The sequence below is a fragment of the Mycotypha africana genome (genome assembly GCF_025528875.1).
Source record: "Mycotypha africana strain NRRL 2978 chromosome Unknown BDF20scaffold_21, whole genome shotgun sequence".
NCBI lineage: Eukaryota > Fungi > Mucoromycota > Mucoromycetes > Mucorales > Mycotyphaceae > Mycotypha > Mycotypha africana.
Genome location: NW_026515745.1, coordinates 107,418 through 122,604, shown reverse-complemented (window position 1 = coordinate 122,604; position 15,187 = coordinate 107,418). Strand labels below are relative to the sequence as shown.

At 39.6% G+C, this 15,187-nt stretch overlaps 6 protein-coding genes across 6 annotated transcripts; 3 read left to right on the top strand and 3 right to left on the bottom strand.

Annotated features, from left to right (window-relative positions):
* Nucleotides 1-508: 508 nt before the first annotated feature.
* On the top strand, nt 509-2,368 carry BDF20DRAFT_983486 (uncharacterized protein). Its single transcript, XM_053085156.1, has 2 exons — nt 509-832; nt 929-2,368. Exons 1-2 carry the CDS (start codon nt 547-549, stop codon nt 2,254-2,256), a joined length of 1,614 nt encoding a protein of 537 aa, XP_052930600.1. The 5' UTR covers nt 509-546; the 3' UTR covers nt 2,257-2,368.
* Nucleotides 2,369-2,652: 284 nt separating this feature from the next.
* On the bottom strand, nt 2,653-5,230 carry BDF20DRAFT_918041 (heme peroxidase; the record flags this gene model as incomplete). The annotated part of the gene is made up of 8 exons (XM_053084640.1): nt 2,653-2,843; nt 2,915-3,222; nt 3,304-4,012; nt 4,090-4,202; nt 4,281-4,522; nt 4,630-4,719; nt 4,797-4,932; nt 5,013-5,230. 8 exons carry the CDS (start codon nt 5,228-5,230, stop codon nt 2,653-2,655), a joined length of 2,007 nt encoding a protein of 668 aa, XP_052930599.1.
* Nucleotides 5,231-6,261: 1,031 nt separating this feature from the next.
* BDF20DRAFT_918040 (uncharacterized protein) lies at nt 6,262-8,328 on the top strand (the record flags this gene model as incomplete). Its single annotated transcript, XM_053084639.1, has 7 exons — nt 6,262-6,486; nt 6,557-6,596; nt 6,668-7,019; nt 7,095-7,534; nt 7,601-7,660; nt 7,731-7,786; nt 7,867-8,328. 7 exons carry the CDS (start codon nt 6,262-6,264, stop codon nt 8,326-8,328), a joined length of 1,635 nt encoding a protein of 544 aa, XP_052930598.1.
* A 690-nt stretch (nt 8,329-9,018) lies between these two features.
* On the bottom strand, nt 9,019-11,020 carry BDF20DRAFT_903401 (vacuolar protein sorting-associated protein 26-domain-containing protein). Its single transcript, XM_053082926.1, has 11 exons — nt 10,931-11,020; nt 10,719-10,862; nt 10,567-10,639; nt 10,325-10,481; nt 10,089-10,253; nt 9,917-10,023; nt 9,767-9,835; nt 9,646-9,705; nt 9,470-9,577; nt 9,156-9,382; nt 9,019-9,042 (listed from the first exon to the last, which is right to left on the bottom strand). The coding sequence occupies exons 1-10, from the start codon at nt 10,940-10,942 to the stop codon at nt 9,348-9,350; spliced, it is 930 nt and encodes a 309-aa protein (XP_052930597.1). The 5' UTR covers nt 10,943-11,020; the 3' UTR covers nt 9,019-9,042; nt 9,156-9,347.
* Nucleotides 11,021-11,356: 336 nt separating this feature from the next.
* On the top strand, nt 11,357-12,172 carry BDF20DRAFT_903396 (AAA domain-containing protein). Its single transcript, XM_053082925.1, has 3 exons — nt 11,357-11,608; nt 11,666-11,811; nt 11,888-12,172. The coding sequence occupies exons 1-3, from the start codon at nt 11,423-11,425 to the stop codon at nt 12,075-12,077; spliced, it is 522 nt and encodes a 173-aa protein (XP_052930596.1). The 5' UTR covers nt 11,357-11,422; the 3' UTR covers nt 12,078-12,172.
* Nucleotides 12,173-14,934, bottom strand: BDF20DRAFT_903394 (thiamine diphosphate-binding protein). Its single transcript, XM_053082924.1, has 4 exons — nt 14,617-14,934; nt 14,218-14,538; nt 13,976-14,127; nt 12,173-13,870 (listed from the first exon to the last, which is right to left on the bottom strand). Exons 1-4 carry the CDS (start codon nt 14,763-14,765, stop codon nt 12,408-12,410), a joined length of 2,085 nt encoding a protein of 694 aa, XP_052930595.1. The 5' UTR covers nt 14,766-14,934; the 3' UTR covers nt 12,173-12,407.
* Nucleotides 14,935-15,187: the final 253 nt, after the last annotated feature.

Below are 15,187 nucleotides of genomic sequence, written 5' to 3'. Positions count from 1 at the left end.
GTATTCTATAATCGATGAGTAAATTGAAGTCAAAATTCCATGTTTGAGAATCATCAAAGGGTCGCATTTTACCCTTAATGTGTGCTAGAAACCCTTTAATTATCGTTTACTAAGTCAAATGACAAAAGAAAGGCGGAGGTTGCTTGCTAACCGTTACATTTTTGCCCTGATTACTGCCTTTACTTGAAAGCCTCTGCTTCTTTATTCCATTTTTCTTCAATTGTTACACAGTTTGATATTGATCAAAATATTCAGTATCAAACATTTGTACTTAGTACGGATCAAAGTACAACGGAGGTTCTCGATGATTCTGTGCTGACTCTAGGTATTACTATTTTTCCATTTCTACTCAAGTGATTGGCCTTCATTCCGATGTTTCAAATGACTACTGCAAAATTCACGGAGAATGAGGAATCCATCAGCTTCATTTGCTTTGAAAGCGGAGATCACTAAAACATATAAAAATTCAATATTATTTTTTTTGATTTAATGCAAACACAATCCTTTTCATCAATTTAAAGTTATCCTACTCTTTAACAAATAATAATGATCTTTACTTCTCATCAACCTAATAAGCCTATACCTGAATCAGCCAGTCTTTTTCACTTCTTATTTGAAGACAACGACAAGAAATTTCCTAGAAATAAGCTTGCATATCTCGATATTGAAAATCCTAGCAAAAGATACACTTTTGAACAAACTAAATCTCAAATCCTCAAGGCCGCCGCTGGTCTCAAACGTGAATTCGGTTTCGAAAAGGATGATGTAGTTGCTATCTGTTCGCCTAACATGGTTGACTATCCTATCATACTTCATGGTGCAGTTGTTGCAGGTAATATTTCGATGATGCTTTTCAGAATTTTAAAGTGACGCGAGTGCCGGTTTTAAAGGGAATTATTGATCTAACGTTAAAATCGAAAATCTATAGGAGGCGCTTGTGCGACTATTGACCGCGAAGCTGATGCCAAGCTTATCGCCCACGATTTGGATGTTTGCCAAGCTAAGGTTGTTATTACACACAGTGATACCCATGCTAAGGTACTTGAGGCCTGTAAGTTAGTTAACTTTCCCAAATCCAACGTTCTCGTCTTCGACGAATCTTCCGTGGATGGCCTTCGTACTGTTGGTGAGACCATTTTGAGCAAGGAGGAGTATGCTGAACCTGTGAAGTTTACTCATGATGAGCTTGTCAATAATCCCGCCTTCCTTTACTATACCTCTGGTACCACTGGTGATAAAAAGGCTGTCATTATCACGCAACACATCATCATGGCCAACCTGACAATCCAGGAAGACTTGCCTTTCAACGATCGTATTAATATCCTAGCTTACACCGAATTCCACCACGCCAGTTCATTTGTGACATCAATGCAACTATCTTTATTGTACGGTATGTCCGTCTTTGTCATGCCTCACTACGAACTTCGCAAATTCTGTGAAGCAATTGAGAAATATAAAATCAGCATGACCAACACTCAGCCCTACATCATTGCCGCTTTGACTAAAGAACAAGTTTGTCAGGAATACGATCTTTCATCACTCAAATCCGTCATTTGTTGTGGTGCCGCTCTTGATAGCTCTGTTACTCTTGCTGCTCGGGAAAAGATGGGTCTCAAGGTTCTTGACATTTATGGTATGACTGAAGTTCTTTGCGCTTTTGAAACAAATGACGAGCTTACATTGAAGCACAGTATCGGTCATGTTGCTTCCAATTTTCAAATCAAGTTGATTGATGATGATGGCAATGAAGTTCCTGCCACTGGTGGTATGGGTGAGCTTTTGATTAAGGGTCCCACTGTCACTAGAGGTTATTACAGAAACCCTGAAGCTACAGCCAAGGCTATAGACAAGGATGGATGGCTTCACACTGGTGATTTGGTCAAGGTAGATAAGGATGGTTACTTCTACTATGTCGATCGTGCCAAGGATATGATCAAATACTACCTTGTCCAGATTTATCCCAGTGATATTGAAGGAATTCTGATAACCCATCCTAAGGTTGCTGATTGTGCTGTTATCGGTATCTATCAAAAGGAATTGACTACTGAATATGTCACTGCCTTTGTTACATTGGTGGAAGGCGAAAAACCTTCTAGAGAACTCGAAGAAGAACTCAGGGAATACTGTGATTCTCGTCTTGAAGATGAAAAGCGCATCCGTGGTGGAGTCCATATTATCCCTGAGTTCCCTCGTACTGCTTCTGGTAAAATCCAAAGACGCGTCCTCAAGGAAAAGGCTACCAACGGTGAATTATAAACTTTCTGATATCTTTTACTTTATTTATTACATTCTACTATCGAATCATTTAGACTTCATATCTTTTTTCATAAACCCATCTTTTTGCATGTCTCATCCTCTTCACTCTGCTTAAACTTTTTTTTTTATTCATGAATAAAATCACTTGTTCTGTTTATACAATGTTTTTCTTTTGGGGGTCAGTAGGAAATCGGAGAGCTGCAAAGGAAGAAATGTAGACGTACTCAAGCCCGTGAATTTCAAGGAGAGTTTGCCACTCGGACTCACAATTGTAGGTGAATGGGACTTAAAACAATTCATGCTTATGTTTTTATGGTTCTTTTATTGAAAAAATTATTGTATTGCACTAGCCATTCATTTTCGTGTTGTAAAATTCATGAAAGACAAAGAAGTGCGTTAGTTATTTGGCACAATAAAAGGAGATTTGAGCGCTTCGTCAGAGAATCCTGAGCCAGGAGGAATGTCAGGAAATAAAGTTGTGAGAAGTGTAGGCAAAATTCTGTTGGTGTTGTTCGGATCTCCTAACATATAATCATAGCCCCAGTTTGTCAGGTTGGCTGGTATAAATTCTTTCATAATGAAGCGGTCTACAAAAAACATTCAATAAAAATACTTTAGTCACCAATTTTAGAGAGTCTCGCAAAGTAAATAGACATACCATTCTTAAGAAGGTTGACTGCATCAGATAGAATGCCTCTATTCATTGTATAAGGGAAACGGATGCCAAGGGGCTTTGGTTGTTCTATCAGCAAGCCAGGGAAAAGCTCAACGTTCTCTGGTGTTCCATACAATTCTTGCAGGCCCTTTTGTACTTCAATATCCTCTGAGAAATCCTCAAAAGTTTGTAAAGGCATCAAATTGAAATGCCTACGGAAATCGTTGAAGGTACAAATGTTTAAAGCTCGTGCTTGATTTATGCCCGCAATTTCAACATGTTCCAAAGCAGCAGGTGTATTTCGACCATTACTAATGTAAATACAATATTCAATTATCCACAGTTCTGAACTTTGAGAATGGCAATCATTCAATTGTCTTTATTATACTCACCCCAGCTCCGATGCATTCTGAGAATAGCCATCCTTCAAAAACTGTACAAGGTCACGGTCCGGAAAGGTACCGTCCTCAGACCGATGGGTTCCAGCAATTGGAAATCCCCTTTCGAGCTCTTCTGGAGTAGCGTGGACAAAGTGTTCACAGAATTTTTCATATAAGCGATCTTGAAAAGAGCTGTTTGATTTAGCTGCCTTTTCTGTTTCTGGTCTCTTTTCTTCTTCTTTTTTCCTATGTAATAGATGGTGGTGATCATTCTTCTCTCTTATGGCTAATGATGCAGCGTCAGCGTCATGAATTTCAGTAGCCGTATTACTATCCCCCATCAACACTTCAAATACCGTGGTCATCCATTTTGTGTCCTTTTCACCCAAAGCCGCATGCCAACGGTAGATAATGTTAAATTCATATGATACGGAATTACCATAAATTGGATCAAAAGGCGCGTCTTTAGGATCAAACAGTACAAAATCGGCATAAGCATCAGCACCACTTATACTACGAACATACTCATGGATGACAATATTCAGATAGCATGCGTTGTTGACCAAACGTGCAGTTTGAAACAAGTGCTCATCTTGTTCTTCTTGATTCCTCAAAGCTTTGCCGATTCCGTAAGAGAACCTTTCATTCTCGTTGATTTCGAGTAATTTTTTAGCGATATGGTTGTGGTTGCGAGAAAACATTACCATCAGTGCACAAACGCCTGTTTCATTCAAGTCAATATATCAGAGAAACAGGGTCTCAATTTCATTGGCTTTTTTTTTAAAAAAAAAAACTTACCTGGAATCTGCAAAACCAATCGTTTGTCTGCCCATTGATCAGGCTTCAACAAACCACATTTCATCTGGCGTACAGCTTCTTGTTCTGAACGGTTATTACCATATAGAGACGACCTGTAACAAGTGGGTAATGCATTGAAGTGAGAAAGTGAAAGTGAAAAATAAACAAAGGTATATGTATATATCATTTACAAATCAATGTAGCTCGTTGTCAGATTTCTAGCAGGATTCTGGGGATCGCTATGAAAGAGGTCATGAGTAATCAAAATAGCGATATAAAACAAGAGCATGTTGATTCCATTCTTGTTTTTGGAGAATTTCCCATCGGGACGTCTTAATAGTTTGTCAAAAACGTCCTTGGCTGAGGGAAGCGGATCCATGTTTCTCTTGCTTGTATTTGCCACTGTTCTGGAATAGTAGCTACCTGCCTTTCCCTATTTAAAGAACAACGTATTATGTTAAGGAGCTGTATATGCCCTCATTATATTTCTCAGCCCCCCAACCCCACTCTTTATTATGTGCTTAATTGTCATATACATACTACATCAGGTATTAAAAGGCTGTTGCCACTTCCGTCAGCACTGCGAAATTGTTGACCCATATAGCTAATGAATGGCTTGCGTATATCATTCTTCATGAAGTTTTCAGATAAACAGTAAATTGTTAAGTTTGATTGCTTTCATAATTTGTTCGATCACGTAAACGTACATAATACCCTTCCATCAGAGGCGCAATGAACGATTTGACAAATGTTTTGTATTCTGGTCCCAAATGGCATAAAATACTGACTACAGTCTCAAATGTATTGTTCCGGTCGTTGACTGGCATATTTTTACTCAAAAGACTACAAAGATGATACGAAAAACAAAATGTTTCTTGTTACGTCTGCCTGATGTATGTCACCTTATTGCTGTATTGACTCACGCTTCCGTAAGGCTACTAATCAGTAGCAGCTTGTCATTCAAGGGCAGTTTTAGAGCACTTTTCAAAACCTCCTCATTGGTGGGGGTCAAATGCAGTAAAGCCTTGGCATTTTCAACAATGGCGGTCAAGGTCCACTTTAAGCCAACTGGTGCGCTACTTTGACCTGGTTCCACCTTATGTGATATGTTTTCCAGAATAGTCATCGAGCCCTCATTCATACTCTCCGTTAACTTTTTGAGATTACTAAACAAAACCTCGTGGTTTGGTTCACTTTTAACGAGTCGATGGTAGATTTCGGTATATGACGGATGTTGCGGTTTCAAGGCCTAATTTGTCCAAATTATCATATTTTATTATAAATAATTGTACCTTGCAATGAAAAAGTCCCTGCCTGAATGACTGATTCAATCCTTTTATATTGGCTTTGTATTAAATATATTTAGTACCATTTGTATGTTGTGCAAAGCTTCAAGTCGATAAGAAACTAAACTTGATGGTAAAGTGAATGAAAAGAGCCTGCACAAGAAAGTTGCGTTTCAGCAACTATAAATATTTCATGCAGAATACTTTTTGAAAGGATGCGAGTTAGATGTGGTCAGCGTGCATGCATAATACGACATATTACTCAAAGCAAATAATCAAGTATACGTCCGAATTCACGCAGGAAGGCCTTTAATATGTTGGAATATGCAAGGCAGGCAAATAATCAGAAAACGTAAAGTTCTCTGCAAATCAGTTTGTTTTTACAAAACAGATAAAAAGAATCGCTAACGCCAGGCAGAGCATCACTTCTAGAATTGTCATTTTACGCTTCTCACATACGCATCCAACCTTCTTTTTCTATTTCCTTTCTTTTTTTTGGGGGGGTTGGGTGGCGGAGCGGGGCTTTGCAATGTTCATTGTAATATTTTTGACTTTTGCAGTATGACTAGGTTCAATCGTTTCAATTTGTATCGACGTTCAATGGATATTTTCTACTCGATAATGCAAGTTATATTTACTCAATGCATGTTTGCTAACTGATATGCTCGGAGCGCTCATTTTGAGAAGAGCTGGCGCAATAAACAGAATATTTGGTACCTGTGTAACGTTGCGAACAGACATGAATATATCTATTGTCCACCACTTGTGTTGTCAAAGAATGTCCGAAAATAAATTAAGGTGCAATGTTGGCAACGACATTAACTCAGAGTTACTTTTTTCTTGTACGCAATTGCAATAAAAAATCAATATGATTTTCGAGTCAAAGATGCCTAAACGCATCTTTCCAGACATCACGCTGTATCAACTGTTATTCGAGCAAAACAAGAAATTCATACCGTCCAATGCATGCTATATAGATGCCGAAGATCATACGCAACAGCTTACATTCGCAGAAGTACAAGATATTATCCTCAAGTTTGGTGCAGGCATAAAGCTTCAATTTGAGGATTTTAAGCAGGGTGATGTCGTAGCATTTTATGCTGGAAACTGCGTAAGTACAGATTGTCTCGTTGCATACCGAAATCACAAATCAAATTGACTATTCAATTTACCAAAAATAGTTGACTTATGCAGCTGCAATTCATGGTCCTGTGGTTATTGGTAACTCTCTTTGTATATTACATTCAGTGAATTTAAAAACTGATATGAAACAAACTTTATGGATGCATCAGGTGGAGTTTCTACCACTATTGATGCTTCTTCTGATGCAGTATCAGCTTCAATTGCTCTCAAAACGGTCAATGCCAAAATTCTTATTACCGACTCGTCACATCTAAACAAAGCCAGAAAAGCAGCCAAGCTTGCCAATCTATCTGAGCAGAATATTTTTCTCTTTGACGAAGGAAACGAAATTCATCAACTAAAGGACGACCTATCTGAATACCAGACATTTACCAATGCCTTTTTGAAGCATAATGATTTTGCCACACCCGTTACCTATTCCTCGAATAAATTAGCAACAGTACCCTGCTTTTATTGCTTTACCTCAGGCACCACAGGAAAAAAGAAAGCTGTGACTATAACGTAAGCAGAAAGGTTTTTATTCAAGTCCATGCTTGACTACCATGGTCATGGAGCTCACTTGAATAATTGATATAGACATAAATCGTTGACCAGTGCTCTGCAGCTCAAGGACGATTGGCTTCCTCCCACACTTTCTATGCTACTTCATACAGACTTTCATCACGTCAGCTCTCTGTTAATCACTTTCCACATGAATGTATATCATGGCTGCACTTCGTATATTTTGAAAGAATATACATTTGAGAAACTCTTACGCGGCATTCAAACATGCAAGGCGAATGTAATCAGTACACAACCTTGGATCGTAGCGGCTATGGTAAAAGAATTTGAGAATATAGTAGAAAAAAAAGGGTATGACCTCTCAAGCCTGATGTTGGTCGTCTGTGGTGGAGCATTCATCGACAAGACGGCCTGCATGTCTTTTTATCAAAAGTATAAAGCGCCTCTTGTGAATGCTTATGGTATGACAGAGATTCTAAATTTTTTAGAGTCGAGTTTTCCTGGCACCCTCAAAGGTAAAGTATAGCTATCCAAGAAGGAAAGAAGACTGTTTATCCACATAAAATGTCCATGTTCATTAGGAGAAATGGGCTGTCTCTCCACTGGTTTTTCCTGCAAGTTATTAGACCAAAACGGCAAAGGTAATAAGAAAGCCATTTCCATGAACAAAAGCATATCTATGTCCGCACGGCTAATATCCTTATGAATTAGAGGTCGGTTATAACACTGCTGGCGAGCTTTGTGTAAAGGGGCCTACACTGACTCCAGTAGGTTTATCAGGTGTTTATTCATGTTACATAAGTATTGATAATACTCATCACATTGTCCTGTGTTATTGTATTACTAGGGCTACTATGATAACGATGAATTGAACGCAGCTTCCTTTGATAAAGACGGATTCTTTCATACAGGTGATTTGTTCAAGGTCAACGAGGACGGCGTTTTATTCTTTATTGACCGCTTGAAAGACATCATTAAACACAAAGTCCATCATATAGCACCACAAGACATTGAAAGTGTATTGATGCAGTATCCTCTTGTTACAGACTGCGCAGCTGTAGGTGTATACTCTGATGAAGAAACATGCTGGTTACCTCGCGCTTTTGTGCTACTTTCATCAGCTACGGAAAAAAAGGATCTCGATACGATCAAGCAAGAACTTTTAAACCTTGTGAAGGAAAAGCTCCCTCCTCAAAGTCAACTCTACGGAGGGCTCTACCTCTGTAGGGACTTGCCTCGAACATCCACCGGGAAAATTGAACGCCGTACACTTCGATTGAGCGACCGAATGGATCAATGGTTGTTTTGAGAGAAAAAACCGGCTCCCTCATCTAGAAAATAATAAATGCTAATTCAGACACTATTTATGACTTGTCCCCTCATTGAAAAGTTGCGAGAAAATTGTAATTGTTGCCGGTAACGCATATGCATCACCTTTACTGGCGTTAAAAATTGTCATTGAGCACCAACTATGCTTTCGGACTAACAGTGCTGATCTTTTCTCAGCTCATTACACGTTATTCAGCAATCGTATATGACTATTTGCATAGGCATAGTGGCTATCGTCCTTGCATGTAGGATTTTAGGTACAGTAAGCTATAGGGGAAAGCATACCGCGTGATACCAACTTTTATTTCTTACAACAAAAATTTTTGCATGTTTTGTGTAGCCAAGTCGTTAGCAATATGAGTTGAGGATAATCTATACATCACTCTATACATCATGCCTATACATTGTTATGCATCTTTCGATAATTTTTGTTCACTTTAAGGGTCTTATCATCTCTCTCAAAGTCAAAATATTATTTTTGTTCATACTCATAGAAGTGGAAGTTTGCTTCATACGTGTGGACAGTAATAAGGCTGTGGTGTATCATGCTGATCATTCAAGATCATTTTGTTTCTATTCAATCTTACACACCAGAATCGTCAGCCAATTTGTTTCGCTGTAAACCCCCTTGAACGAGCACTATCGGAAATGAAAAATGATAGCAACATAAAGGTTCGGTAGAAGAAACGAGGAGGTAAGGCAAATGACTTGGAAATATTCCAGGCACAAAAATACAATGGACTGGGCAATAGCCATGTCATCCTCCATTTTACCATGAGAAACAAACAGTAAAGATATTGTTTTTAGATCAAAGAGAACAAAGATATAGAATTGTCCGAATCCTACGAACGGATTTCAAGCATAAAGAAACCTAAAGAGGTAGTATTCAGGTCTATTCACTCATGAAATGACGACAGCAATGTTGAAAAGTATGTATAGATACTATGGAATATAAAGGGAATGGAGATAATGATACAAAAGACGCTTGACGTTTTTTTATTAATCTTCAATTTCAGGAGGATATCCGTCATCAACTAATATGCAAATGAAAGTGATAATGATGTTAGCGTAAAATACGTTATTATGCTAACGAAATACTCCTATGAGAAACAATAACTTACTCTTTCGTCTGAATAATGTTATTTCTTGCTGCTTGAAATAGCGTCGATTTTCTTCGTCAATCAGCACTAAATTCAAAAAGTACCTGGTGGAGAACTTTTTATTGACATCTAACAGCAGCAGTAGGATTAGATATCACACTCACTCTACACTGCTTTCAAAAAAAGATGGCACAAACCTCTGAAGGTAGGTGTTAGTTCGAAGCCACCGAGGAATAAACGGATAGGAATGGTTTCGCCTATAAAATGTTGGTTGAGTATGCTTTGTGTCCCCTCATTTCAGCTCTAAGTGATAAATACCTCTGACAGGTGCGCCATCCATAATCTCGAATTTTGTAATCGTTTCGCTTTCATTGTATACGTTGGGTACTAACAAACAAGTGGGGATCATATCAATCCACTAAGCTCGCTTTATCCTTCCTATCATTTTTTTACGATCAAATCACTTACGGGCGCCTGTTGTTTCACGTCTGAGGATGGACAATTCCATCGTTTTGATTTTTATACGAACCAATAAAAAGTAAATTTTGCCCACAATGACATCTTTCAAATGATATCTAGTGAATAACGATGTTAGTACTGCTTCAAGACCCATGCCTTTCAAGCCACCCCTTCTACTTACTTTGATTTGTTATACTCAAATTCGATATGTAAGCAGTCTTCAATACCCACTTCCATCTTTATGGAATTGTTGATCTCAACTGGCATCCTGTAAGAGTTGACCCAGATATCTCTTTCACAAATCACATCTGCTAAACGACGAGCAATAGTAACACGAATAAAGTATCTATACCGATGGGGGGACAGTGTTTCAATTACAAATAGACTTCTATGGCACTACTCGTTCTGATGATTTACCTAAGCTTGACATTGATACCATTATAACATTCATACTGTTTTTCTACATTTTTAAATTCAAATTCGAAAGCAGCGTTTTGTCGCAATTCTCCAGGTGCAGCTAATTCTTGCGATAATGTCAAGAATTCGTGTGATTTGCCTTTATCATAATACAACTCTATGACATGAACACGACGGGTAAAGAGAAAGGGGAGTTTAGCCTCACCCTGCTGAAGGCTTTCCTATCTATCTGTCATTCATACCTATGCTGCCTACAAACTCCACTTTGATACCGTTATGCTCCAGCTTTTTGCCATCTCTTAAATTCACATTCACCTGTTTCCACAAGTCCCATGAGTGAGTGGGGGGGTGTATTTGTAAAAGAATGTATGTTTCCTCTGTTGTCGACACTTACTTTTCCAGTGACAGACTCGCCGTCAAGGAAAACAGGATATGTTTCCTTTCTATTCTTGTCTACTTTGACATCAATATGTTTTCTTGCGTCTTCATTGGTGAAAGCAACTTCTATTTCAACGGGTGTAGATAACCCGAATAAACTCTAGAGGAGAAAAAATAGTTCAGCTTTTGGTTGGTTTTCAGCGTAGGCCTAATGGAGTGGTACTTTACAGCCATGGACATTGTTTCTCCTGCTGCTGATGGATTGAAAATGGAAAGAAGACACAAAAAGGACACACAACTTGCTTGAGATTTTTTGGCTGCTGCTGCTGCTGCTACTGCTGCTGCTGCTGCTGCTGCTGCTGTCTTTTTTGTCATGCATTTCACTCCCCGCATTTCACTGGTGAGTCGTTTGCGTTTTTCGTGTGTGTAGGGTACTTTATTCATTTTCTGTAGAGCGTCAACGGAGAAAGTCATCCTGTCTCGTCAATGACTTGATTCTGTGGCACTACTTGAAGCTGCTGTCTTTTTGATGAATAGCTTTCCTTACGTTTGTCATTAGCTGCATGGAAAGAGGAAACGGCGTTTGCATGCTCCGTTTTTTTACGGGCATTGAAAGGGCATCACAGGGACAGACAGCCTAAATAAGGAAATCAAAAATTTTCATCTTTTTTTTTTTTTTGTTTTCACTCTTTTTGTCATTGTCAACCGCATCCATAGATCATGGAACGATCATTACCCAATATTCTTGTCACTGGTACACCAGGTACTGGTAAAACAACCACCAGTGAAATGATTGCCGAAGCAACTGGTTTAAAACATGTCAATGTGGGAGAACTTGTGAAAACGCAACAACTTCACGAAGGATATCTTGAAGAATTCGATACACATATCCTTGATGAAGATAAGGTAAAAGTCTCAGTGGCAACAGGTTCAGAACGCACATCATTTGACACCCTGTTATAGCTATTAGATGAAATGGAAGACATGATGAAAGAAGGAGGAAAAGTAGTCGACTTTCATACATGCGAAATCTTTCCCGAAAGGTGGTTTGATCTCGTCCTTGTGCTTCGCTCGGATACAGCCAACTTGTATGACCGTATGGTGAAAAGGTAGGTGATCTATAGATCTATAGAATAGAGTAGCGTTCTCTTGTCATGGTCCATTCCAACTGATTCGATATGGTAGAGGCTACAATAAGCGAAAAATAGATGAAAATATGGAATGTGAAATCATGCAAGTTGTATTAGAAACAGCACATGAATCCTATGCGCCAGAGATTGTGGTTGAATTACAAAGCAATACAGTGGATGATATGGAAAGTAATGTAGAACGAGTACAGATGTGGTTGGATGCATGGAAAAAGAACAATGTGTAAATAGATTTTTTCCGTGGATAACGTTGTATATATTATATTCATCAGTAAAAAAAGAAGACGAGGGTCGATGGTGGAGGCATCATCATGATGGGCCATTTTTTATTTTATTTTTTATTTCAAAATATGTAGAATGGAGAGCAAAAGAGTGAGGATGCATTTTTTGAAAGGAAAGGAGTCGTTGATGGGAAAGGTGCACAAGAAGCATAATGAGGGATATATTATATGTATAAATAAGTGTAGTAAAGGTGATGGAGTGGAAATGGACATTTATAAATTTTCTTTTTTTTTTTTTTCAAGAGCAATAAATAATGGGGGGGGGAAAAAAGAGCCTTAGTCTTTTTTCTGTTGATTTCGTGCGGCAACGTGAGGATGAAGTAGGAATTCGTGCAAGGGTTTGCCACCGGGAACCATAGGGAAGAGCACTTCCTTCTTACAGACGACAGCATCCATGAGAACAGGGCCTTCATTGTATTCTAAGAATTCCTTCATCTTGGATTCGACTTCAGAGGCTTTTGTCACACGAATGGCTTTCACACCCATGGCTTCAGCCAACTTTACAAAATCAGGATTGGTCATGATGGTGCCTGAATATCTGTTTTTGTAAAAGAGGTCTTGCCATTGTTTCACCATGCCCTGGAAAGAGTTGTTGAGGAGAAGGACTTTGACACCAATGTTGAATTCAGCTGCGGTGGCCAATTCCATCGCTGTCATGGAGAAAGAAGCATCCCCGTCAATATCGATGACGATTTCATCTTTGGCGGGTTTCGCTACTTTAGCACCAATGGCAGCGGGCAGACCGTAACCCATGGTGCCGAGACCGCCGGACGTGATCAAAGAGCGTGGTTGCGTCCAACGATACATTTGGGCTGTCCACATTTGATGTTGTCCTACTCCCGTGGTAATGGTGACTTTCTCTTTCTTGTCTCGGGTCTGCTTGTCTAATTCTTCGATCAATTGTTGCGGTTTGAGGGTTTCGTCATCGGAGACCGTCTTGTCGTAGTAGAAAGGGTACGCTTCTTTCCAAGCTTGGATTTGGTCTAACCACGCTTCTCGACGTTGGGGCTTGATATGAGGGAGGATCTTTTTCAAATTTTCTGTCACGTCGCCTTCAATGGCCTCGGTCGCTTGTACCACTTTGTTGATGTTCTTGGGCATGATTTCAAAGTGAAGAATGCCGCCGCGGTTTTCTTTCGCCGCCTTGAAAGCTTCGGGTGCAAAATGAGCGATATCACCTGTGACACGATCATCGAAGCGAGCGCCCAGGGCAAGGATTAAATCGGCATTTTGCATCGCCAAGTTTGCATAACAAGAACCGTGCATACCGAGCATATGCAGGGCTTTCGGGTCCAATTCATCGTAGGTGCCGAGACCATGCAGTGTGGTGGTGACGGGAATGTTGGCGCGATGCGATAATTCTCTCATTAACTCTGGACCGTCGGGATGGCCCAGCACACCATGACCCGCATAGATGACGGGACGTTTGGCTTTGTTGATGAGTTCAATGGCACGGGTGATGACAGGATGAGGTTTGGATCGTGCTTGTTCGACAAAAGCACCCACGGCTGTATTCGGGATGATAGGGGTGGAGGGTCGGGAAGGAATCATGGCATGGGTAGGGATGGGCTTTCTGAGGATACCGGCCGTGATGTCTTTGGGAAGATCGACAAGGACAGGGCCAGGACGACCACTGGTGGCAATCGTGAAAGCTTCGTTGATACGGCGCGGAAGTTCAGCAATGTCTTTGACCATCACATTCCATTTTGAACAGCTACGAGTAATACCGACCACATCAGCTAGGATCAGGGAGAGAGAGAGAGAGAGAAAAAAAAAAAAGATAGAGTTTAGCACATCAACATGTTGAAACTCTAATGGGTATGAGTAGGGGGGGGGGTTCTTACCTTCTTGGAAAGCATCGGTACCAATGGCGCCCGTGATGACTTGACCGGAAAAGACAACCAAGGGAATACCATCCGCCAAGGCATCCGCCATGGCTGTTACTACATTGGTGGCGCCAGGACCGGATGTAACGAGAACAACACCAGGTTTACCTCTATCCCATTAGCATAGTAAAGTTAGACCTCCCCCCTTACATCTTTTTTTTTTTTTTTTTAACAGAAAAAAATTCTGTAAGCTCCCTTACGTTGCTTTAGCATAACCTTCTGCCATATGCCCAGCACCTTGTTCATGTCTTGGAAGAATAAAATCAAAATATTTTGACTCATAGATGGCATCAAACACAGGCAAGATAGCACCACCAGGGTAGCCAAAGATATGTTTTACGTTGTGTCTCAACATCATTTCATGAAATATTTCTCCACCCGACATACCAACAAAGGAGTCATCCATTTCTTGTTGTTGTTGTTGGTAGTAAGGCTTTTTAGAGACGAGGGGATGAAGAGGACGAGCCGTCCTTTCGGTGGTTGTCACACTAGCCACACGATCTGATTGAGGAATGGATTGTCTGATAAGAGAATGGGATCATATTAGTCTACATCATGGGATCAGAGTGTAGGTCAATGGAAAGAAACAAAAAACATACGGTAATGCTGCAGCATTCTTTGACTTTTGTGTGATATGAATACGTCGTGCGCCACAGCAGCCGACCATGGCTTTACTGTGTTGAAAGAAAGCGTTTCGTGACGCTTTTATAAGATGGTGTGTTGCTGTCGCTTTCGAAGTGATAAACATTTTGTATTTCTGATCCAAGTGAAAAGAAGCAAAGAATGAAAAGAAAAAAAGGTGTAGAAAAGTAAAACTGAAAAAAGAAGACTAGATAACTCTACTTTTGGTTTTTTTTTTTGTAAAACACAATAATTTATATATGGAAACAATCCAGATCAAAGATAATGAAAAAAAAAAAAAGAGAGAACAGAGAGAAAGGATCTAGAAGTCCTTTTTCATAGCGCGGCTGAAGAACCTATTGTCTATGTAGGCTGCATTTCTTTTTTAATTTTTTTTTTTTTTTGTATAGATAAAAGGAGCGAATCACAGTTTGACCGGCGATTGAAATAGAATGACTCAATCAAATGAAAAACAGCTTTCTGTATCTCTCATTTTGCAGTAATGACTTGCTTTCATGAAGGAAAACAACTTGACCAAATAGGAATCGT